Raw genomic sequence first — 26,428 nt, forward strand, 5'->3', positions numbered from 1 at the left:
TAAAGGAAGTAAATACAGATAAATGGGGACAGTAGGCAGCTGGTGTGCTATTGCACGCCCACTTTATGGACCTCTTAAAAATGGGGTGAGGAGGCCCACAGGTTAATTTATCAGAATAAGAGAAACGGGACCTTGGACATCTTTCATCCAACCCCCTTGCTCAAGCAGGAGACCCTTATCCTCTTCATTAGCCATGCTAAGTAAAAGCAGTTATTTGCTCCAGAGGAAAAGGAGATTTGCAGCTGCGCCTGGTGGAGGTTTCTTGGCCACACTACAGAAACGATACGTTGTTGGTTTTTTCTGAGGATGTTCAATATCGCCTGACATAAGATGTCTTGATGCTCTGCTCCCTGCTAAGCCTTTATCTGATCTTGCTGGGCATTTATTTTTGAAATTTGCCAATAATGTGCTGCCACCCACTGGGGATTACTGGCATGTGACACCGAATGTCATGATGGGGAAAATTGCTATATTTTTCAAGCATTGAGAATGATCTGAAGTCAACTGCAACTTTCTGCAGTTATTAAAGGAATAGGAGTTTTAAATCTGATATAGTACACATTATCTTTTTTTCCTGTTATACCTGTGGGTCCCCCCCAATGTATACACAGTGTTAAGAACAAGTTTTTTTTTTAATCATTTGGAAAAATACCTTATAATATCCATGAGAGGGCAGTGAAATAATTATTGGAGAGAGGGGAGGCGAATTCTATATTAGCTTTGTAAATACTCTTAAAACAAAGAGCTAAAGCTGAAATTACTAAATTCCAGGCCATCAAACTATTGATCCTCTGATTCAACCCTACCCTAGTTCATTCCTTATGGAAAGAGCCAGGTCTTTGGACCTTCCAAAAGGCTGCTCCTTTCCAGATCATTGACAATTGGAACTGATCTTGTAAAGACTGATGCTGACAAAGCCAAAATTACGAAACCTGAAACCACACAGGACTGCACAGGTGATACACTATATAATGTAGTATTTGTGCATATATGCAAGGCTCAAAAATGAGCAGCATGAATTCTATTAACCCATAAAAGCAAGAAAAATATATTAAAAATAATAATCTAACATATAAAATTCAAAGCCTGAGTATTTTATGAACAGAGGTATTGATTGATTGAGCCAGTCATTCTTAGCCTAACCAACTGCCATAATGTTGCTATTGCAAGAAAAATCAGAGGAAGGTGTTTTAGATACGTTTGAGTTATACATTAAAAAGCTGGGATAAAATACTAAGAATAATAAATGGGTTAAGGTCTTATGGGACTTTAGGGTCCAAATTGACAAGCAACTTGTTGACATATGCCTGATATTATAGTTATTGAAAAGAAAAAAGTCTGATTTTTTTAATGTTGCGATGGGGGGAAATTACAAAATCCAAGACTTACAGATCAAATTTGAACACTTATTGAAAAAGAAATATCTTGTTATACCAATTTGATTGGAGCCCTTAAATTGATACATAAAGGAATTCCTTGATATCTGGAAATATGGAATTTATTAAACCAGAACACCCTAATTTTACCCCCCAAAATCTCACTCTTGCTTGGGTCTGGTCTATATGTATCTATTTGTCTACTTACGTAAAATATCCCCTGTTTGTTTAATATAAATGTATTTATTTTTTTAAATTTATAGGATCAAATTGTGAAAGTTTCTTGGGGGAATCAATCAGTATTCTTGGGTTGGATGGAAAGCAGACATCAACGTCAAACAGAAGAAAACATTGTTGAAATAAACAGACAATTAGCAGGCACGCTTGGCATCAAAAATGGACAACAGGTTTGAAATGCAATCTTCTATTTGTATATTTAGAGTAGGATATGAAGTTGATGCATATGGAATATATCAGTTATTAGTTTCAAAATCTGGCTTATTAAATTATCAAATTGCCTACAAGTTATGCTTAATAAAATACCAAGACCTAGCAAACATATTTCATAGTTAACTTTTGAAATGATTGTTGTATACATTCTCTATTAATTTATTTGCTTTGCACCTGCAAAGCACATAATACATCAAGTGCATTTCTTATGGGATATGCAGACATGAGGTACAAACAAAGAACTGCACTCAACAAAGAATATTGCTTGAAATGAACATGCAGAAATAATACCTGTCCATTACATTCAGAAGTCATGAGCATCATTTATAAAGCCCTGTTCTTTCTTTTTCAGATGCAGCCATTAAATGAATGTGCAGGTTGTTGTGCAGAGTCCCTAAGGCGGGCCCCATCCACCTAGGCACTCGGTGTGCCATTTCCCACCCCTTGAGATCCCTGCAAGCTTTGTGTCTAGTTAATGCCCCATCTTGCCCCACACCCTTGTCACCCCATGTCATCCATTGTTCACTTACCTTTCAAAGATCTCTGGAGCTTGGTTTAGGAGGTGGAAGGAGGGTAGGCAGCTCTGTTCCTGATCCATGTGGCACAATCCTGAAAGCAGCTTGGGGGCAGCCACATTAAATTGTGGGTGCTCTGAAAATGATGGCCGCTTCTTGGATCGCACCACACAGCCTATGAATGGAAGGGTTTGCCCTTCTTTTTAACACGAGCTCCAGAGAATTGTGATGGACAGGGAACTTTCCAGAACTTGCATTAGGGAAGCAGAGCAGGCCTCTTCATTCAGAATAAAAGAATTGGAATCCAACCCCCTGCTCAAGCTGGAAATCCTAAACCATTTCAGACAAATGGTTGTCCAATCTCTTCTTAAAAACCACCAGTGTTGGGGAATTCACAACTTCTGGAGGCAAGCTGTTCCACTGACTGATTGTTCCAACTATCAGGAAATTCCTTCTTCTAAGTTGGTTCTCTCCCTGATTAGTTTCTACCCATTGATTCCTGTCCTGCTTTTGGAAAATAGATTAACTCCTTCTTCTTCATGGCAACACCTTAGATATTGAAACACTGCTGTCATTTCATCCTTAGTCCTTCTTTTCATTAAACTAGACATACACGGTTCCTGCAACTATTCTTCAAACGTTTTACCCTTCAACCCTCTAATCGTCTTCCTTGCTCTTCTCTGCACTCTTTCTGGAATCTCAACATATTTTTGATATTGTGGCGACCCAAACTTGAAGCAATATTCCAAGTGTGGTTTTACCAAAGCATTGTAAAGTGGTATTAACACTCAACATGATCTTGATTCTATCCCTCTATTAATGCAGCCTAGGACCGGACAATGTGGTTTTATCCTAGAAATGGACCCTATTTTTGGCCAGTCTCATTGAACTGTGGAGGCTCTGTAAATGGCAGCTACTTCTGGGATCACACACCACACGGCCCAGGTGCAAAGAGGCTTCTTCTGTTTCTCTAATACAAATTTTGGAAAGCTTTGCATTGGGTCAGACTTCATATTAAATAAGCAGAACAAGCCTATTCGTTCCTGGGCCTTGTGACACAATCCCAAAAGTGGCCATTATTTTTAGGGTAACCACAATTCAATGCAGCTGACCAGAAAATAGTGGCTGCTTCTGGGATCACACCACACAGGCCAGGAGCAGAGCAGCCTCTCTTCGTTTCTCACTTGAGCTCTGGAGATTTTCAAAGAGTAAATAAAGAGAGTGTGAAGCATGGTGGGTCCCAGCACCCATGGTGCCCAGGGGACCCAGGGTGAGGAAATAAACAGGGGGATTCCTGCAATGTCCCTATATTCAGTCGTAAGAATGAATGTCTGTAGGGTACTACAGTGGCTGTAACTTTGGAACTGGGGTGTTGGTAGCTTTTGGATGGTCTGTTGTAACTTTGAGCAGCTGCTAAGCAACCAGTGGAAAGTTAAGAACTAACTTTTTATCGAATTATTTTCAATTCATCACTTATATCTCTCCAGTATTGTCACCCCCAAACTGAGATCTGCACCCATCCTTCTGGCTTCCTGAAACAGCTTGAAGATCTGCTTCTGCCAACTGCCCAGGCTCCCCAATAGGGGGCATGTCATTCTGGAGATGGTTAATGGGTTAAGACAAGACCCCACCTTCTCACCATTGCATCTAGTTCCCTTCCTTCTCATCGTTGTCATTTTCTATATCAATTTTAGTGTTGATATTTACTGTTTTAATATTTTATTTTAGTAAACCACCTACAGTTGCTTCTAGGCAAGATGGCTGACATTTAAGTTTAATAAATAAAATATTAGAATATTTTTGCTTAGGATTCAGTGAGTCAGTCAGTGGGTCAATAAATAAAAGTTGCACATACTAGCAGCAGCACTTAGACTTATATACTGCTTTACAGTGTTTTATAGCCCTCTCTAAGCAGTTTATAGAGTAAGCATATTGCCCCCAACAATCTGGATCCTCATTTTACCCACCTCGGAAGGATGCAAGGCTGAGTCAATCTTGAGTCTGGTGGGGTTTGAACTGCCGAAGTACTCTGCAGTACTGCACTCTAACCACTGTGCCACCAAGGCTCATATTAACATTGTTCTCAAACTGTTTAGTTTTTGTTACTGTCAGAATTGAATAAAATACCATTTGTTTATTTATTTGAGGGTGCCAAAAGTAACTTTTATATTGGCAGCGGGAATAAATAATGCTAATTATATAGGCAGAGTGTGTTTTGAAAATGTATGTTGCCTGTACAGATCAGCAACCATGGGATTCTTATGTCAGATTTTCTTTTCTTGTTTAGAATCATTTTCAGTGCTCTGATTGTGAAAATATTGGAAGTAATTTAATTAGATTTCTTATCTGCCAGGTATTCCTTGAACCCTGTTCTCAGGTTTTATCCTGTCAGCAAGTAGAAGTAGAACCAATGTCAGCAGATGATTGGGAAATACTGGTAATTAAAGTGCTTTTTAATATAATACTTATTTTTTTCTCCTCTTGTCTGTTCCACCTTAACAAAACATGCAGTTTTACTTGTTAAAGCCATTTTCGTGTCTTCATTTTGTTGCAATCTTCTTAGTCAGGATCAAAGGTTTTTTTTTAACATTGTGTAAAATGATTATAGGAGCTGCATGCATTGTCCCTGGAAAGGCATCTTCTTAATCAAATTCGAATAGTATTTCCAAAAGCTATTTTCCCGGTGTGGGTTGAGCAACATACTTGTATTTATATCCAGATTGGTAAGTGGTTATGCAAGACTTTATCAGATTTAAAGAGATAATTATAAGTTTGGTATGTATATTAACATTTCCCTTTTTATTTTAGTTACTCTAAAGCCCCAAGCTCTTTATGGAAGACTTGAAGCTTGCACAGAGCTTCTTGTATCTCCTAAATTACGGCAGTGTGAAGGTAGTTCTACCATGGTGCCTTCCCAGAAAGATGACACTGTGCAAGAAGATGGCCCTGAAACTGAATTAAAACCGAGAAAAAGAAATGAGGAGCCACACTCCAAAGAAACACATTTAAATAGGCAACTTCAGCAGCATCAGCCAAATGCAAAGGGATTACTGAGTACAAATATTTTCCCAAACATTTGGAATTTACTTCGGAACATTTTTTTTTATAATTCTGAAAAGAAACATGAGCTTTCTAATGGTATTGAGGAACTGAACGCTGCTAAAAATCATCTCTTAAACTTGATTCAGGTGGATTCTGTTTTTAGAGTATGTCAAAGGCAGCTTCCCAGCATGAAAAAAACACTGGAAACATGCACATTTCAGGAATACAACACTGTTTTTGTTTTTCCATGGAATGAAGTATATCCCGTTTTAGAAGCTAATACTCAGGTTTCTTATGGGAAAATTAGTAAGCTACTTTCTCCAAAACAGCAAATGCAAGAGTTAAAGTATCATCTAACCTCAAAGAAAGAGAAACATCTGTTTAATACAGAAAAGCAATTTACTTTGAGTAAGGTTCAAGAACCTAATGAGTTTTCTGTTGTGCAAATAATATGGAATGGATTTGAGGATCTAAAGGATGCCCTAATGTTCAATAACAATGTGGATCAACTGCATGTTGGAAAAATTTGGGTTAGTGAAATTTATGAAGGATACAGAGAAAATCAGGATATTAGGCTCATTAGCATTTTAAATCAATTTTGATGAGTTGCTGACTGGTTAACATTAGAGAATTAAAATATTTTACCTAAAAACTAAGCTGTATTAAATTTTAGTGCTTATTCAGGAAAAAAGTGGTTATTTTGAATGTGGGCAGCAATCTCCAAACTATAATGCTTTTGTAATTAGTGAGCATTATATCCTAATCCAACTTTAAATAAAATAATTCAAATACTTTCAATTTAAAAATACTAATTTAGTTTGCTTTGTTTACTTCAAATCTTTTTATACCTTCCTAAATCAAATTCTTAAAGTGGATTAAAGTAGCAAAACAAAATCAGTTATTTTTCATATGTTTTTGTTCACTTAAGCAATAAAAAATAGAGTTACAAGTTAATATTATTTCCATAAATAATGTGAGAGCCATTTGGTAAAGGCACAAGGCTAGAAAAGCAGGAGATTATGAGTTCAAGTCTTAGACATGAAAGGCAGCTGTGTGATTTTGGACCAGCCATTCTCTCTCAACCCAACCCCCCTCACAGTGTTGATGTTGAGGAAAAATAGGAGAAAGGTTTGTTGGATATGTTCCCCACCTTGAGTTATTTGTAAAAATAATAAAGGTGGGATACAAATAATTAAACTAAATCAAATCAATCAACGATGATGAAAAATACAATGCAAGGAATCCTTTTATTCCTAGAGAGAATTGAGAAATTATTAACATTTTAGCTACAATTATAGTCTTTGAAATAGCTTTGAAAATTTAAGTTTTCTTTATTTCTTTCTCAAATTTCTATACCAATCATGTCACTTAAATGATTCTACACAAACCTCCCTACTATACCAGTGACTATCTTATGGAAGATTAAAGTTTTTCTATATATTAGAGAAGGAACTGTTTGTGATTTTTATTTTGTGTTTCAGATACCTGAACTATTGAGAAAGAAGCTAGATATAGAAATGCATGCTGCTGTCAGAATCACGTCAATCACTTCAGATCCTAAAATTCCAACCTCTCTTAGACTTCAGCCTGAACGCACTTTAGTGAGTTTGACCTAATTGATAAACTGTTGATAAACTGTTCCCAGTATCTTATTGACTACTTATAGATTTTACTTCAACTCTCCTCACACACCTATCTCTGCTCTTTTGGCTACCTTGAAAACAGCATGCCATGACAGCAAGGTGCTGCCAATGGTGCAGTAGAAGCCTGGGGCCTTCAGCAGCCAGCTGCTCATAGGCCTCTACTTCAGCTTCAGCACCAAGGAATGTCAAGTCCTGTACTACAGCTAGCTACCTTCCAAAGCATTGCAAAAAAGTGTCTGCGTGATTTGGAAACAAGCATACATTTGGGGAAAGATGACCCTAGCATTCTCATGAGGTTTTGGAGGACTTCCGAGGCATCACAAGAAGGGGACATGTGGCCTTGGGGGAAGAAGGTCTGGCATACAAAGAGCCAGGCCAGATATGCTTTATCAGCATTGGAAGAAGATGGCAGAAGTCATGGTAGAACCAGTGGAGCACACGGCAGCAGGGACAACCGAGTCCTTGCGTTGTGAAGATAGAGTGACCAGGGTTTGAAATAGAGGTCCAGGCAAGTGGTGACTGCTGAAGGCCGAGAGCTTCTGTTGAGGTAGCATGGGGCTTAAGGTAACATTTCCTAGTGGTGCTGGTGGCTGAAATAAAAGCCCAGGCGAGTAATGACTGCTGAAGGCCATGGGCTTCTATTTCAGCCCTAATGGGAAGAGTTGAAGCAATCCTAGTCATAAATGTGAGCAGACTGCCTGAATTTTGATCACATGACTCTTGTACTAGCTATAACTTTGAAGACAGGGCATCATTACAATTCATTCAGTGCTGCCATAACTTCCAACAGTCGCTGAATGAATGGTCATTAAATGAGTCCTACTTGTAATTATGTTTTTTCTATATTGTATTTCCCTACAAATCCGAGCCATATTCACTCATTTAAATCTATTAAATCAATGTCCATTTAAAAAAATCTACATTGCAATTTGTACCCTGGAAAAATCCAAGTGATTTGTGTACTTTAGTTTCCAAAACAAGCATTTAGAATAAAGTTCCTGGAATGTTTGGATTGGTTGAGGGCTTACTCACTGTTGATAGAAATATAATGCCAGTATGTCTGAAATTGTCATTTTGTATAAAAGACATGAACCCTGCCAAATTTATATACTTTGCCCCCCCAAAGACATCAAAGCGCCTTAGAAGATAACAAAAATGAGATCAACTTGTAGATAGTGTTGTGATTACAGGTAACCCATCAGCTAAAGGAAGAAAAGCTCATAATTTTTTTTATTAGAAAAAAATATTACTGAATTAACAGTCCTCATCATTTTTTATTTTAGAATAAAGGAATAAGTGAAAAAGACATTAAAGATGCATTTAAGTTGTGGCTAGAGGATTACATTAGGCTTCCCTTGATAACAGCAGAAACAAGTTATTTACAATTGGCACTTAATTCGGGTAAGGAAAATTTAATTACAGATGTAACTATTGCATGTTGCAGGGCTTTTCCTATATATCAATTTTAAAAGATTTAGCCAATTACAACTGGATTTCAGTTAGTTTATCTACATTTAATACATTAGTTTAATAATTAAATGTCTCTTGCCGTAAGTATTTTTTGATAATTTGTAAAAAAAGTTGCAATATTGCAAAGGAAATGGGTAATGTTTTATTTATTTGATAGTAGCACATCCAATGTGACCTAACTGTAAATGACCTTTCCCTCTGCTCGGTTTAGTCATTTAAAATGGGGGGGGGGGGGGTTGTAACTAATGAAAAAGAAAACTAAAAATAATGAAGTTCCCGATCTTTTTGTCTTTGCAGATTGGTGGGGGTGGAGGGGAGAGGGGATGGTTCCACACAAGCAGCAAGGTGAGCATGCATGCATGGAGAAAGCTCCATACGCACCGCTGCTTGCACAAATGGATTTTTGCGCGAACAAACACACTCACCTACTATTTGAACAAGTGGAGCTGCGTACAGACATGTGCTCACCTGCAGCTTCTGCAGCCCAACTCTGAATGGGCCGCAGCCTTGTACTGGGTCATGGAGCCCGGGTTGGGAACTCCCAATGTACACAATGAAACTCATTGTCATTCCAACCAGATTTACAAGGTAAAATAAAATATATTGAATAATAATTAAATTAATTCTCATTGTATTTTGGAAGGCCTGGAAGACTTTGTCCTCACTATAGTCACTTATGACACCAAAGAAGAGAAAGCCAGAAATACTTTCATCTTGAGCCCTAGCTTACTACAGAAGGCAAATATACAAGTAAATATAACTAATTTCAGATAGCCAATAATTTAAAATATTAATGCAATTTACTTGAGATAATGTATTGATTTTCTTGATTTCTATCTTTGTACAAAATGTTAAATTTCACTATTTATAAATGTCTGATGCATTAAAATATTTGAAGAGAATTCTGGAGAGACTCTTTGCAGAACAAACTATTATCTTAGCTTAATTTAGCTTAGCTTACCATCTTATCTTAAAATTTGCTGTTTTTTGACTCTATAATTCTGTGATTAGTAGCAGGTAAAATGTAATGTTATAACCTAAAAAGTTGAAGTTTGAAATATGTGAACCTTATTTTGAATATAAAATAATTGTAATTTGAGGTTTGCACAACATTTTTAGGTGCTTATTGTTATTTAAGTGCATCTGTCAATTTAGTCAAAAAATTCATCCTGAGCAAACTGTGCTGGATTTCAGAACTTCAGATGCTTTTTACAATGTGGATGAGACCAGCATTTTCAGTTCATTTTTTAATATGTATACTCTTCGGGGGGGGGGGGGGTGTTCTGTTAAGATACAGACTGTTGTGCCTTAAAATGGATTCTACTGTACTGCCTTAATTGGCTTTTCCTGTACTGTGCTGTTGAGTTGTCATGGTAACGGTTTCACAGTACTCCACAAGGGGGCTCCCTCTGGTATGGGGGGAAATCCAACATTAGAAATTGTGGCGATGTTCATGGAAGGATGGTTGGGATAAATAAAAATCCGGGCAGTGCCAGGTTATTAGCAATAAAGAATATTAAAGTGCAAAGTCTTATAAGCTTAGTATATTTCAACCTTAATACTTTTCATAACTGAGCCACTTTTTCTTACTTTATGGAAGTTAACAGAAAAATGTGTGCTTAACAGCTTCCATTTTAATAAGTTCCTCTAAATAAAAATGAGGTTTAAAAGTGGTCCTACCAATTTTGTGTTGTTTTGATATCACTGATCACAGCTCCCCATTAATTGTTCGAAAAATCATTTTTGAAATAAAAAATATGCCTGTCCACAGAATATAATACCCATTCTTGTGTTATACTATATGCTTCTAGAGTTGTTACATAATTGCTATTTTTAATTTTTAAGTAATTGTATATGTCTTCTCCAGGATGTTACGTCTGATTTATAAGAAGTAAGCCTTATTGGATTTAATGGAACTTGCATCAGTATAAATGTGGTTTCTCATTTATCACTTTTTCTGACCCTAACAGTATATTTTTTCTGCAGGTTTTGTTACATCCTGAGTCTCCAGCATCCAGTGGTAGTAACTTTCAGTCTTGTTGTGAACAGCCTTCACCATGGCTCAGTCTAAACTGCTTAGGGTGAGTCATCTTAATAACAACACAAAGGAATAGATGAATTTTTAATATTCATTGTGCATAATGTCCATCATCTTCATACTCTGTAACATCACAAGTGTAAGCATGCGGTATTGGCCTGCTTTATACAGTATTCTGAAAAAATTGGGCCTTTACTTGATACGTAACTTGATTAGGGTAGAGATAGAAGTTCTCAATTATTATTATTATTTTTTACAGAGGAGTGGATAACATTGGATTATCATCTTTGAAACACATATCGCATAGCCTCTTGACACATCCCCTGTCTCAAACACTAGCTCCCTTTTGTGCTGGATTATGCAGTGGGGGTATCCTAATTACTGGAGCAAAGGTAAATAAGCTTTTAATTTCCCTTTTAGAATGCAGGATATTTTCATTTCAGTTATCTGTCTTTTTATATCAGGCAGTCTTGAAATTGTTTCAATTTGCTCCTTCTAAAGGAGTATTTTATACAGTTCTTTGACTCTTAAATGTCAATGTATAACAAATATATTTCTTTGCTGCATTTAGTATTATGCAGCTTCTATATATGCCAATAAAGAATAGAGGCAAGTTTTAGAATCTCTTCTACAACCATGAAACTGGTAGTAAATATATAGATGATGATTGATCTTGTGTAACCTGGATTGTGTAAACTCTGCCTATTCTCATGGATCTGAAATTTCATTAAATTCATATGATTCCAAGAAACCAGAATAGGTTTTACTGAGACACAGGGAATGAAAACAAGACAGGTTGAATTTGCATTATATAGAAATATAAATGAAGATCTTCTCAGTCCATAAAATAGTAGCTGATCTGGTTCTTCAAATGAGAAGATGACAAATTATAAGATAAACTAAGTTGAGCTTAGTTGGTCCAGAGCTCTGTGTCAATGGAGAATCCCACAACAAAGTACTCTTAAATTTCTTTGGAACAAGATATATCCCCATTTGACTAGTTGCCAGAGGCTTTAATTTATGGCAAACTGAGGGGTTATAGTCATTCATTTGATAAAGCCAATGATACAAAGTATGGGAAAATAGATTTAAAAGACTGAAATAAGACATTTTCACAAGACATTTGAGTACAATGCTCAATCAAGCAGATATTTTGCTGGTGAACCAAGTCAGGTGGCTGAAGGAATTATAGACTTCTGAATGTATTGAACTTATTCATTTTATGAATTTATATTAAACTGTTAGAATGTATTTTCTTAGAGAAAATGACCAATTATATAGGTATGTCAATAGTTTCTATAAATTTCAGTATGAAGTTGCTTCAACCCAATTTTCTTTTACAGGGAAGTGGCAAATCAACATTAGCAAAGGCCATTTGTAAAGAAGCATTTGATAAACTTGATACTCACTTGGAAGTGATTGATTGTAAAGCTTTAAGAGGTAATGTTTATCTCTGCCTTTTCTCTATCATTTCCTCTATGCATAGTATAGACTTCCAGCATTTGTTCAATTCTTAAGAGTTAATTATATTAAACCATATGGCTTTAACCAGAGTTCAGATCTCCTGTTCAAGATGGTTTATATTTGCCTTATTATAATCGGGTGGGTATTGGTAAGTGAGTATTGTTAAAACTTGTGGATATAACCAGAACTGAAACAAAGTTACGTAAGGATACATTGATAACTGCATTAGATTGGAAAATGGTCCACTTTTTTCCCCCTATCACTGACAATACATAATGTTCCAGGTAAAAGATTACAAAGTATACAGAAGAAGCTGGAAGAAGCCTTCCTAGAGGCAGCATGGAGACAGCCATCGGTCATTCTGTTAGATGATCTTGATCACATAATGGGAGTTCCCCTTGCTCCAGAACATGAGAACAGTCCTAAAGCAGTCCAGAGCACTTGTCTTGCTCATGGTAAATGGTTTGTGTTTTTTTTTTTAACTGTGTTGTTAAGAATATTCAGGAATACAGTAGAACCTCGGGTCACAAACGCTTCTGACCACGACCAAATCACTCTGATTGCGAACACATCCTTGGGTGACAATCAAACACAGTCATGGCAACTTTCCCTGCTGCGCCATTTTTTTTGTATGTGCATGCGCAGTCAGTCTTGCTTCCAGTCAAGACCAGATTGGGTTGCGACTGAAGTCCTGGAACGGATTATGTGACCAGAGGTTCCACTGTATTAGCATTTTTCTATCTGATTCTAAGTCTTCCTTGGTTCAATCAAAATGTGTTCCTTATTCTTTTAGGAAATAAGCAACTTCTGGATCTATGTTCATTGACTGCCCTCCCCCACCCCCCCACCCCTTTTCAGACATCCCTTATGCTAGCTTCCCAGGGAATCCAATCTTTCTGAAGCAAAAGAAAGGCCTTTCCCTGCTTCAGGAATGATCCCTTTTGAAAGCAGGGAGGAGCCAATAAATCATGATTAAGGAAATGATAATATAGTTCCCTTGTGTATTGAAATGGATGAGTGGTATTAATAACGTGTTTCCATCTGGATACACAAAGATATCAAGATTAGGGAGTGACAATTCCAAAAATTAATACCTGGAGACATAATGTTAAGCTATAATCACAAGTGTAAGGAAGAGATCATCCTTTTTCTCATAATCGGAAAGTCTTTCGCCAGTGAAAGGAACCTTGAATCTTTAGAATCCAAGTTTCATTTATCCAGCCCAGTGGAGAAATTCCCTTCTTTTTTGACAGCTATTTCCCTCTATCTATTTATTGACTTACATCTGTGATGGCAAACATATGGTATGCCTGCCACAGGTGGCACACAGATCCCTGTCTGTGGGCATGCAAGCTGTCGCCTCCAGCTTCACCACACATGCATACATGCCTCTCACCAGCCAGCTGGTTTTTGGGTCTCTGCTGTGCATGTGGGGGGGGCACATGTAGGGAGGTCGCAGGTGCATGCATGGGGTGGAATGTGGTGGCTCATGCATGCATGCAGGGACGGGTGTGTGTGTACACACATGGGGTGGAGGGAGCACGAGGGTGCGCATGGGTGGGGGGTCATGTATGCATTGCATTATGGGTGTGTAGCATGCATTTGGCACGCAACGACGAAAAGGTTAGCCATCACTGACCTACATGGTTGCTTAGCAACCACACCTGGGAGAGCCAAGATAGTGAGCATGGATTTCTTTTGAACTTTGTCTCGAGGCTCATGAATTAATTAGGTCATCTTTTGGAAACTTCACAGCAATTATATGGGTACTTTGTTTAACGAGTGTCCTGATTTGCATCCATAATAGAATAGAACCGGCTCCATTATGGTACTAAATTGAGGGCTACTATAATTGATAAGCTATACATTGTATCGATACTTGACAACATAATAGATGCATAAAATGTATCAGCATCTCATTGTGATGCAAAATTAAAATACTGTAAGGGTTGTAGGTACATAGCACAAATGCCCATTGGAAATAAACAGAATACATAGTTTCAAAGCCAGAGGTTTTTTTATGGAACAAACTGAACTTTTAAGTAGTTGTGTAAAATTTAATGGTCATATAAATTCAATGTTTTATATATATATATAATCTTTGAATGAATAAAAGTTGAACTTTTTTAAAAATTCTAGTTCTGAAAGAAATGATAAAAGAAGTTACTTCCATGCAGAGTTTGGTTGTACATATTGCCACAAGTCTGTCTGAGCAGTCCCTACATTCTTCCATCATTTCTACTCAAGGAATTCATATATTTCAGTGTTTCCAACATATTCAAATTCCAACTCAGGTAAAAATCATAATTCAGCTTCATTTAGAAGTTATTTAAAACCATAGAATCTTATTCCGACTAATTTTGCTTGAATTTTGAAATATATGGAATGTTAAGAGCTGCATTTTATCAGCTTCCAAATTTAGTCCTTTTACTTACGTTTAAAATCGATGTTGGTTGTTGTTGTTGTTGTGTTTGGTTTTTTTTTTTTTTTTAGATGGCATAGACGTATACTTGAAACTTTCAAGAATTTCCTGGCTAAATTTTTTTTTTTTTTTCAGGGGCAAAGATATGAAACACTTGACTCCATAATAAAAAACAAATTTGACTTCAGTTTACAGAAATTCTGTGATCTTGATCTCCATCAAATTGCAAAGGAAACAGAAGGATTTGTAGCTAGAGATTTTACAGTCTTAATTGATCGTGCCATCCATTCATGCATTCTTAGGAGGGGAACTTGCAAAAAAGAAGGTATACGTGTGCTATGACTTTAATCTAATACACTTTAAAATGTTTAAAGGATTTTGTAACCCAAAGCCATTATACATAAAAAGTAAAGGGCAAGGGTTTTTTCTTCTTCTATTTGATCATATGTAATTTTTGGAGACTGTCTGGGGCAGGTCCCATTCGTATGTTTATTGAAGGTATATATATATATATATAAAGATATTGGATCCTTTCACAAATGAATGATGATATGCTTTTCAGTTCAGTTCAGTTCAGTTCAGTTGCGTTTATTTATAGGCCGCCCTTTTCCCTGAGGGGACTCAGGGCGGCTAACAACTTATATGGGAGGGGAAGACATACAATAACATAAAAACACAGTATATAGTTAAAATCAAACAACATTCATTCAACATTCGGGCGGGGGCAAATTATGATCTTTACCCCCAGGCCTGGCGGGATAGCCAGATCTTGAGGGCTGTGCGGAAGGTCTGAAGGGTGGTGAGGGTACGAATCTCCACGGGGAGATCGTTCCAAAGGGTCGGAGCTGCTACAGAAAAGGCTCTCCTCTGCGTAGTTGCCAGCCGGCACTGGCTGGCAGATGGCACTCGGAGGAGGCCCAATCTGTGGGATCTTATGGGTCGAGAGGAGGTGATTGGCAGGAGGCAGTCTCCCAAGTACGCAGATCCACTACCATGAAGGGCTTTGTAGGTGGTAAGAAGCACCTTGAAGCGCACACAGAGATCAACAGGTAGCCAGTGCAGCTCGCGGAGGATAGGTGTTATGTGGGTGAACCGAGGTGCACCCACAATCACTCGCGCGGCCGCATTCTGGACTAGCTGAAGCCGCCGGATGCTCTTCAAGGGCAGCCCCATGTAGAGCACATTGCAGTATTCCAGCCTAGAGGTCATGAGGGCGCGAGTGACTGTTGTGAGAGCCTCCCGATTCAGGTAGGGTCGCAACTGGCGCACCAGGCGAACCTGGGCAAATGCCCCCCTGGTCACAGCCGACAGGTGGTGATCAAAGGTCAGCTGTGGATCCAGGAGGACTCCCAAGTTGCGAACCCTGTCTGAGGGGTGTAAATTTTGCCCCCCCAGCCTGAGTGTTGGAACACTAACCAAATTTTTGGGAGGGAAACACAGCAGCCACTCGGTCTTTTCTGGGTTGAGTACAAGCTTGTTAGCCCTCATCCAGTCCCTGACGGCTTCAAGACCCCGGCTCAAGACCCCGGCTCTTTTCCTTATGTGCTTGAGTAAGTGACTCTTAACAAATGTAGTTGTTCACACCTTGCAGATAAATTGTAGGGTAAGGAAGGTGTTCTTAAATTTTGTACAGTCTTAACCATCCAAAATAATAAATAAGAGTTGTCAGAACCCTAATGAAGAAACTGTTGGCTTTGCTCTGACATGGCCCCAAATGCAGGAGCTATTTGTTGTGGCCCGCCAGCTGCCAGTGGAGCTGGCAGCAGTGAGGAGGTTGGGGAGGAACATGGGCCAATCATGGAGTCTGGGGAAGGCTCTGATGAGGGCTCTGTGTCGGAGACAGAGGCAGAGAGGGGGCCAAAGCTGTATGCCAGTTACCAGTTGCCTTCAGTCAGTGAGGCAGATGAACAGCTGGATCCTGTTCCCAGTTTGTGCATGTGCAGAGTTGCCAGATGAAGGGAACAGCTAAAGAATAGGGGTCGACTTGTGAGTAAGGCCACAGGTAGACAATGAATGGGCCTTTCCAGAGGAAATAAAAGAGGAGCGAAAGGGAAGTGGAGTTTGCAGGAAACAATTGGCTTGTGACTCTCCAAGACTCCTTGTCAAGTTTTGCAGATGTTGGCCTCTCAGCTCTCCAAGCCAGATAAGGTCTGTGACTGTAAGTCCTCCCTTGAAAGACTTTGCTGGATGTGAATGAGCAGAATTCACAATAAATAAAAGGGAGCTTTGTTGGGACAAGGGGTTTGCTTCACGCTCTTGGGAAGCCTAGGTCAGAACACTGTTGAAGGAAGATCCCAGCATTGGTATCCTATTCACAGCCCTATCCTGTGCCCAACAGCTCAGTCAAGACTGTCCATATTCAGGTGGAATTGAAGCAATATGACTCTGCCCAAATTTCTTGCAAGTGTTTAAGTCATCAATCTTTAACTTTTCTGGCTTGGCAAACTGGCGGGGGGGGGAAGGGGGGATTGTTCTGTGTGAGTTGTTTGACCATTTGTGCAAGTGACAGGTATGGATGCCTGCCACTCACACAAATGGAGTTTTATGCACAAACGGGTGCCCACTCACCCACCGTTAAAACCTCCATTGTATGAGATATTCACAAATACTTTGTGTGTAATTTAGTATTCCAATGTAATACATGTTCTTCTCTGTTTTCACAGATTTGGTTCTATCAACTTTAGATTTCCAAAAAGCTATACAAGGTTTCACCCCAATATCTTTGAGAAACATTAATCTCCATAAACCTCAGAATTTGGGCTGGGATAAAATTGGTGGTCTTAAAGAAATGCAGCAAATACTTAAAGATACTATCCAGTTACCTGCAAAGGTATTTTTATGTGGGTGTTTTTGAGATCCAAGACAATTCCTTTATCATTCTATTTTGTCTGTGAACAATAACAAAGATTTCTGAAATGTTCTAGCTTAAAAAACAACAGTTTCGTAACCTAAAAAGGGCATGTGTATGTATAAGTTGCATAAAGCAATTGATAATTATTGGGCTTAATGTGTAGTATAATTATTATAATACACCTAATAATTATAATACACCTAATAATTATAATACACCTAATAATTATAATACACCTAATAATTATAATACACATTAATGCACATTAAAATAAGTACAAAAACAGTCATCATATGTAAAAAGCAAAAACATTTTATTACAGTTGAAAGAAATATAATTAAACAAAAGTCCTAGTTTTTTTTAAAGAAACTACATTTTTTCCAGAATTGTTATTGTGGAGATTGTTATGTTAATTCTATAGATAATTAGGAAATACTCTAGCAAGCACAGAAAAACAGCAACAAGAGTCAAATGAGTGTTAGGCAGAGTTTTTATACTTTTAAAAGCAGATAATATTTCTGATATGTTCTATTTCCAGTATCCAGAATTATTTGCTAATCTACCCATACGGCAAAGAACAGGAATCTTATTATATGGGGCTCCAGGAACAGGAAAAACTTTATTAGCAGGTGTAGTTGCCCAAGAGAGTGGAATGAATTTTATCAGCATCAAGGTAATAAATTGAACTTTTATAAAATTTCTGAAAGTGCTAAGATAACGAAAGACTTTTTAAAATACGCAAGAAGCAATTTTGAATCTGTTTTGCAACTATCTGTGTATACAATTAAAGTACATTAATAAGTGATTATAGAAAAGCCTTTGATTGCAACCTTGACAAGCTAGAAATATAGAAAATTGGTGGCAAAAAAGGACACATGATCTATCGTATCAGCCTTTTGATGAGTTTTTGTTTTTATTTTGTTTTTAATTTTTTTTATTATTTATTATTTATATTATGGTCTTGCCACACAGTCAGCCAGATGTTCAGAGTGGATTTGGCATTTTTGTTTGCCAATCAAATCCTGGTCCCAATGACCAGTGATAGGCAAAGATGAATGTTTGATGGTGTTACAAATATTGTTACGGGATGTATTTATTTTGTTTTATTATTTTACTTCGCTTTAAATTTTGAATTAAAATATGAAATGTGTTCAGAAAAATGGGCATCACAGAGCTATGTATTCTCCTTGTGAGATACTTATGTGCAGGTCAGGAAGCCCCTGTACAGATAGATCATGGTGAAACAGACCAGCTGCAGTCTGTTGGCAAAGGAGTGCGAGAAAAGTTGTATATACATTCTCCTTAATTCATTCATCCTATATTTGAAGTACAAACTAATTAAAGGTCAACTGGAAGAAGATAGCTATGGTTTTAAAATTAAAAGATGAAACATCAATAATCTGTGCTACTGTGAAAACACATTCCTGATAGCCGAAAACATAGGTATCCTCGACCTACAATCATCCAATCGGTGAACATTCGAAGTTAGGGTGTTGCTGAATGAATGCTTGTTACAACTGGTCCTCAGAGTTGCGGTTGTCCTAGCAACCCCTTGGTTACATTACCGCAAGGGTGTCAAACTTGCAGCGTCATGTTGCCGTCAGGGGAAGCTTTGCGATGTTTCTTCCCTTTGCGGAGCTGGGGTGGGTGTGACCTGCGCGTGATGCATCCGACCTGCAGGCTGCCAGTTTGACACTCCAACATAAAATAGTTTAGCTGTTTGGTAACCTGTTTGCACTTAGGCCATGTTGCCGAGCAGCCACAGTCATGTGATTGCCACTTGTAACTTCCTGCCAGCTTTCTCAAAAAGTTAATGGAAAGGAAAGGACAAAGAAGATAATAAATTGCTGGGGTAAGTCTTGCCTACCTGTGCACACTCTCCCAACCCTCTGCATGTGTGTTGCCAGCCCCTCATGCACTGCACTTACTCCTACACACTATTTCCAAACCATATGGCACCTCTCATACACTTTCTCACACCAACCCTGATCTGCATAGCATCTTTCACTCAGCCCCCAACCTGTGCAGTGGCTCCCTCACACCCGTCCCCACAACCTTTGTGGCATTTCTTACACACTCCTTCACTTCCCCTACTCGCTTCCCAACCACGTAGTGCCTCATTCACCTCATTGTGCACCCTCCTCACACTATGCTGTATCTTTCATATGCGCTTCCCAACTCACGCAGTGCCTCTCACACATCCCTCAGACCACACAACCTCCCCGATCCACATGGCTCATCTTGCGCCCTTACTCGCGCCCTTCTGCTTGGTATGCAATGCATCGCCTCACTCCGTCTCCAACCTAGAAGCAGACATTTATATATCTGTTGCCTGGCATTTGCAACTTCTGCTATGGTAGTTTCCCCACTGACTTTAGTTGTAGGAAGCTGACAAAAAGTTGCCTTACCTAATAGCTGAGTGATTCAGTTATCAACAGCAGCTGAGACTATCACTAAGCGAAGAAGTCATGCTTTGCAACTACATTGCTTAGGAATGAAAATTCTGGTCCCAAGTGCTATCTTAAGTTGAGGACTTACTATACAATGATCTGCAAGCTGGAGTAATATCAAGATGCACAGTGAAAAAAAATGAAACTGAAATCAAGTATAAAGAAGATCAAACTAAGGGCGACAGCTAGAACCAGCTTTAAAATTGGCAAACAAAATATCAAAGTGGTGGATAGCTTCTGCCTTTTAGAATCAACTATCAACAAGAAAGGATCAAGCAGTCAAACAATTGGTTATAAGCTAGCAGTTGCTAGGCAACCAATATTTATTTAACATGATGAGACATCACAGATTAGAAGTAAACCTTTGTACACAGTCCCCATAATTATAAATAAAGCTTCTATGGGGGTATTGCAGTTGCCTCATAATTGGATGTCCAATTCAGCTACTCAGGTGATCACCTCTGGTGTTGCTTCATGCAGACTACCATGCAGGCCATGAGAAACAAATCTAAATGCTGGGATGTTTCTATACTTAGCAAAGATCAGAATGATGGAAGCTTTGTGACACTGTGAAACTGAAAGATGGATTTGAAGAAGGGCTGGAAGAGTATTGATGCTTTTGAACTTTGGTGTTGGAGAAGACAATACAATGGACAGCCAAGAAAACAAATCGATGGATTAAGGAACAAATAAAGCCATAATTCTCAGTAAAGGCACAAATAAGACCTAAGTGCAAATTATCCTACCTTAAAAATACCACGCAAAGGCTTAGCTTTCTGGAACAGGCTCTAATTCTGGGAAAGGAAAGAGAAGAGAATGACCAACAGCAAATCAGATGGACTCAATTATGTGTTGATGGGTATATCATTTCAATATCTGGAGGGAAAATTATAGACATATTGTCATGTATAATATCATGTGGTTGCTTGAAGTTGACAGTGATGTGATGCTCCATAATCATCAGTCAATCAATTCAAGGAAATTGAACGGGCAATTTTATGTAATCATGCCAGCAAAACTCAATAGAATATTGAGAGTAACATCTATTTCAATATAGATTTATTACTTAACTGTATAAAATGTTTCTATATAATTTATCTTTTGTCCATTGGTTTTTCTCAGTAATTTTAACTTATCCCAATAATTCAAAATTTAAAAGTATTGTATTATTGTTATATTTACAGTTCAAAAGAATCCTTATTCTTGTCTATTCCTCCTTCATCATCTTTGAGAAGTATGGATTCTTGACAGTTTGAATGTTGCAGTAGAAAAGTGAGATAGAAAGATTTTAAAACAATATACATTTAAAAGTGTGTTAGAAATATTTTAAGTCAACTGTTATTTTTAAAATCACTTACTAGTGCAATTGTTTTTCACTTGTACTATATAACTTGGTTTTTTGGTTTTTTTTGGAACATTTACCATTTTGTTTTTTGCAGGGACCAGAACTGCTCAGCAAATACATTGGAGCAAGTGAACAGGCAGTTCGCGATATATTTATCAGGTTGGGTCCAATAATATGGTGTTTCCCTGAGTCTATTTTTATGATTATTGCAAAAAATAGTAACTGAATTTGCTAAGGGGTGATCTGAGAAAGACAGGTCAAGAGGGTTATGAAAGAAATGAAATGGAGCTAGTCTTTGACTTATAACCATTCATTTAGTGATGCTCTAAGATGTGTCACTGGAAAAAAAATGATTTAAGACTGTTTTTCACACTTACAACCACTGCAGTACCCCCATGGTCACATGAACAAAATTCAGTTGGGCAATTGGCATATTTTTATAACAGTTGTGTTCTGGGATAATATGATCACCTTTTACAACCTTCTGACAAGCAAAGTCAATGGGGAGCCAAATTCACTTTCGTGACCATGTTACTAACTTAACTAGTGACTCACTTAAGAAAGATTGCAAAAGGGTGCAAAACTCACTTAACAACTGTCTCGCTTAGCAGTGGAAATTTTGGGGCCAGTTGCAATAGTAAGTCGAGGACTACCTGTAGCAGGATTTGCTAATTTCACATTTTCACTTTTGGTAGATGATATTTTGTTTCCTCAGTCTGACGTGTATTTATATTGCAGAGCTCAAGCGGCCAAGCCATGCATACTTTTCTTTGATGAATTTGATTCTCTTGCTCCTCGAAGAGGTCACGATAACACTGGTGTAACTGACCGAGTTGTTAATCAGCTGCTGACTCAATTAGATGGTGTAGAAGGCTTAAAAGGTATGTGTGTATGCATGGTCCAAAACTAATCATAAAAGCAAAGTAAAACAAATATAGTAATTAAAACAATAACATTACATTGTTAAAAAGTCTGAAATGGTAATTTGAAGGTGCTTTAGGTGGTTTCTAGAAACCATGGTTACTGATAAAATTTTTCCAGCTTTCTGAGAATATACATAAAGGAAGAGCATAAATCTCATAATCAGAGGAGCCATTTAAATTATTGACAAATTAGGTTGTGACTTTTTATCCTTATTTTGCATATAATAGTTGTTTAAATAACATAATGGCAGCTTTCATACAAAGTCTAGGGTATCTGCTAGGTAACATTTTCAGCGGGGTTTTGAGTGAAGTATCTTTTTTGTTTATATAGGTCCTTGGGTGGTCTGTTGGTCTTGTGAACAGTTGAATAACAAGCCTGATTGAATCACAGGATTAGTGGAATCACAAGACTGATTTTGGTCTTCTGACTTCTGACTGATTGCTGTGAGGCATGAAATTCAGTTGGTAAGGGGCCAGTCAGTTCTGTGGTTGATTAGTGATTTGGGTGGTCCAACTTCCTTATTAGTCCATAAGCTGGTTTTAAGTCAATGTGTTTGTTGATGGACTTGTTGGTAGAATGCCAGGCTTCAATATATTCAACTTCATTCCAGTCGAGCTGGTGTTGTTTGTTGATGGTGTGACTGGCGATCAGGGACTTTAGGTCTTGCCGTTTGACAGTCAGCTAGTGTCCTTGGATTCTGGTTTTTTACTGTCATTCTATCTGTCCAATGTAGAACTGGTTTACAATTGTTACAACTGATTCTATATATTATATTTTGGTGCTATCTTCCATCCATGTTCTGTCTTTGAGCTTTGTAAGTTCCTATCTGAGTGTGAACCTGGGTTTGTGGGCTATTGTTATTCCAAGAGATTCCTGAGAGATTAATTTTTTTAACCTGAAAAGGTGAAATCAGGCATGTCAAGTAGAGATTCATCAAGCCTTAACATGGGGTTTGCTGCATTGAGATATACTGTAGATAGAAATACAGTAAATAGATTTATTTAATAACTTTAAATCAATAAAAATAAAGAGTCTCCAATCCCTTGTAGTTATGCTAAGGTTTTGCAATTCCCAAGAGCTGCCCTGAATTGAAGAAAAGCATAGAATGGCATAATAGTTTTAAAAAACCAATATGTCCCTATTCCTCAGCCTTATATAATCTATCACTATTTTATGTACACTGAGAGCTTATGCACTGGGATAAATCCCTTGTATGTCTAATAACACTTGAATAATAAAGAATTCTAATTCTAATTATTCTAAAGTCACTAGCAATTATTAGTACTGAATTTGGGAATTGAGAAATGAAACCTAATACATAGATTCAAACCAATCCTACCCGCCATTAATTTGGATGATGTGACTGTAGGATGGGAAATAAACCTTTATCATAATCTGATTAGTTTGATCAGCTTCCAGAGGAACAGCCATGATTACATTGTTAACATAAAATAGTCAGGGTGTGAGAGTATGTCATATCAGAAATCAAATATAACAATTAAAATAAATAATTAAATAAAATAGCAAAATAAATAAAAAACCCAGTAATGATCACATTCTCGTGTCTGATACGATCACAAAGATGATTGGCAGATATATAATAACACATTCTTAATTCTATTCTAGGAGTTTATATATTGGCAGCCACTAGTCGTCCTGATTTGATTGACCCTGCTCTTTTGAGACCCGGTCGATTGGATAAGTGTCTATACTGTCCACCACCTGATCAGGTAAAGAAATAAAATACTATGCCAGATGTTACATTAGGGAAAACATGTTTTTCTTCTGTAAAATAAAAAGGCAGAATGAAACATATTTCCTGACAATCACTAGTATTGCATGAAATCAGTGATAGTATGTTCTTGTTTTAACCTGTTGTAAACATGAAGTTAGACCAGTTATTACATAATTACTGTATTTTTCAGAGTATAAGACGCACCGGAGTATAAGACGCAGCAAGGTTTTGAAGAGGAAAAATTTTTAAAAAAAGTTTTTGCACTCTACAAACCTCCCAAAAATAACCCATTTTTCACAAAAATGGGCCCATTCCCCCCCCTCCCGAAAAAAGCATGAATATCCTTTAGGGAGCTTGCAGAGTGCTCCTGGGGTGTGGTGGTGGCAAAAACAAGCAAAAAACAGCCCATTTTTTATGAAAAGGGGGGGGAATGGATAGCCTATAAGAAGCTTATAGAGTGCTCCTGGGGGCTGGGCGGGGGGGGGGGTAAAATTGAGCAAAAAAACAGGCTGCCCTCCCCAGCCCCTAGGAGCTCTCTACAAGCCTCATACACGCTCTGCGCGGCCATTTTGGTGAAGGGGGCAGGGTTTTGGGAGGTAAACATAATGCTGTATTCAGTGTATAATACACATCCAGATTTTTAGCTTCTTTTTTGAGGGAAAAAGGTGCTTATACTCTTATACTCTTATACTCCTCAAAATACGGTATGACCTCCAAGTCTACTGATTGTATTATTGTATTGTATTACCATTTCAGATGTCAAACAGGCAGCCAGGTAATTATAACCCTATGCAGTAGCTTCTTCCCTTGGCTCAGGCTTTGTAGACACTCATAGTTTTAAATAGTGTTCAAAAATTAAGCCTTGGAAACTATCTAATATTAAATATTTTAACTGAAAGTTTTAATTTCATTCACTAAATGTTTATTTCTGTAAGTGACATTGGGGATATAATCATAAGAGAGAATGTTATATCTTGTCAGAATTTTAAGTTAAAGATTAATCATTCTTATTTAGATCTAGGTAAGCTTTAGTTGAGAAAAAAATAATGGAAATGTTTTTACTCTATAAGTAAAACTATAACTATAAACTATGTCATTTATTTCCTGTATCTTTTTGTGTGCTGCCTTCATGTCAGCAGAGTCCCTTTTCCTGATTAACAAGAGTTTCTAAGGATAAGAATCCATTCCTTAATAACAATGTTTCTTCTAATTTTCTAAAGGCTTCCCGATATGAGATTTTAAAAGCTCTGAGTCATTCTCTCCCTTTGGCGCATGATGTGGATTTTCAGTATTTGGCAGCAAAAACTGAGCATTTCACTGGGGCAGATTTAAAAGCTTTATTATACAATGCCCAATTAGAAGCAGTGCATGCTAACTTGAACTCAACTTTGCCCCACGTAAGTATGTAGAAATGTAAAAACTTTCCTTAGCCTTTGGTTTATAATGAAATATTATTTTGACTTCCCTGCACTGTAAAATAGTTATGAAGTCGAGGTTAGTATTGTAAACTTTTGGCTTTGAAAAACAAATTTCCCACACATTTCTATAGAAATTCCAATGATTTAAAAACTTCACTCAAAACTATTTTGTTATTGAATATTGTTCCGTCAATAGACTACTGAAAATATGTAGGCTGTAGATTTGTAGAATGGGCGTTGAATTGAATTGAATTTTGAATTTAAATTTTAATAAACTTATATGTCGCCCAATCCCGAAGGACTCCGGGCGGCTTACATAAAAGATAATTTAAAAAGTACTAAAAAGTTTTAAAAAAATACTGGTTGGTTTCTTACCTAATACGCCCCTTCTCTGGGCAGGTGGAGACAGCAGCCATGCATAGTTAACACTGCCAGTAACCAATAGGACATAAGTTTACCAAAATAACGTCATAGCCTCTGAGGAGTGTCCTCCCGCATTCTTGATGAAGGAGATAAGTAGACTGCTGTGCTCTACCTGAATGCTCTCATGTGGTTGTTTGTCCAATGTCCTTTACTATCGCCTCTCTGTGACCTAGGCCCGCACGAATAATAGGGTGGGGATGGCTGCTGTCTCCACCTGCCCAGAGAATGGGCGTATGAGGTAAGAAACCAACGCCCATTCTCCCAAGTTAGTGGAGACAGCAGCCATGCATGGGACGTACCAAAGCTTGGCTTGTCCACGGGTGGGAATGCGAAGGCCTAGGGGACCAAAGAGGGGAGAACCTGTTGAAAAACTCGCCTTCTGAAGGCCGCATCAGCAGATGTGTATCTATCCACCTTGTAGTGGCGGATAAAGAGAAGAGTAGTCCAAGTGGCCGCCCTGCAGATTTCTTCCATCAAGGCTTGTGTAGTCCAAGCTGCTGAAGTTGCCGCATTTGTGTGTTGAATGTGCTGTGATGTTGGGTGGTGGAGCGAGGTGATGAACTAGGTAAGCCCTTGATATGGCAGATCTGATCCACCACCCTATCATTGAAGAAGAAGCCTTAAGCCCTTTCTTGGTGGGATGGAAAGAAACAAAAAGGGCCTCAGTGCGTCTGAAGTCAGCTGTCCTGTCAATATAGATCTTCAGTGCATGACGCACATCCAGCGTGTGCCACTTGAACTGGTGAGTTGGATTAGGGCAAAAATTTGGAAGGATCAGATGGAAGCACGATGGAAGGCCGAATTTACCTTAGGGGTAAAGGTGGGATCAAGTCAAAGGACCACATGGTCCAGATGGAAAACA

At 38.0% G+C, this 26,428-nt stretch overlaps 1 protein-coding gene across 2 annotated transcripts in view; it reads left to right on the plus strand.

Moving 5' to 3' along the window:
• The window catches only part of PEX1 (peroxisomal biogenesis factor 1), a 40,493-nt gene that overhangs the window by 451 nt on the left and 13,614 nt on the right, over positions 1 to 26,428 (plus strand). For both annotated transcript variants that reach the window (XM_087712612.1, XM_087712613.1), the window contains exons 2-20: positions 1,640 to 1,783; positions 4,695 to 4,778; positions 4,950 to 5,064; positions 5,150 to 5,913; positions 6,865 to 6,984; positions 8,310 to 8,427; positions 9,140 to 9,246; positions 10,483 to 10,577; positions 10,794 to 10,926; positions 11,878 to 11,974; positions 12,283 to 12,453; positions 14,138 to 14,292; positions 14,556 to 14,745; positions 17,084 to 17,250; positions 17,810 to 17,944; positions 21,161 to 21,225; positions 21,805 to 21,947; positions 23,617 to 23,720; positions 24,946 to 25,122. In XM_087712612.1, coding sequence (XP_087568738.1) covers positions 1,640 to 1,783; positions 4,695 to 4,778; positions 4,950 to 5,064; positions 5,150 to 5,913; positions 6,865 to 6,984; positions 8,310 to 8,427; positions 9,140 to 9,246; positions 10,483 to 10,577; positions 10,794 to 10,926; positions 11,878 to 11,974; positions 12,283 to 12,453; positions 14,138 to 14,292; positions 14,556 to 14,745; positions 17,084 to 17,250; positions 17,810 to 17,944; positions 21,161 to 21,225; positions 21,805 to 21,947; positions 23,617 to 23,720; positions 24,946 to 25,122 — 3,084 coding nt within the window. The remainder of the gene's footprint in view (positions 1 to 1,639; positions 1,784 to 4,694; positions 4,779 to 4,949; positions 5,065 to 5,149; positions 5,914 to 6,864; positions 6,985 to 8,309; positions 8,428 to 9,139; positions 9,247 to 10,482; positions 10,578 to 10,793; positions 10,927 to 11,877; positions 11,975 to 12,282; positions 12,454 to 14,137; positions 14,293 to 14,555; positions 14,746 to 17,083; positions 17,251 to 17,809; positions 17,945 to 21,160; positions 21,226 to 21,804; positions 21,948 to 23,616; positions 23,721 to 24,945; positions 25,123 to 26,428) is intronic.

The sequence above is a fragment of the Thamnophis sirtalis genome, unplaced genomic scaffold, assembly GCF_051295495.1.
Source record: "Thamnophis sirtalis isolate CommonGarterSnake01/CBP01778 unplaced genomic scaffold, rThaSir2_p1.2 scaffold_4, whole genome shotgun sequence".
Lineage (NCBI taxonomy): Eukaryota > Metazoa > Chordata > Lepidosauria > Squamata > Natricidae > Thamnophis > Thamnophis sirtalis.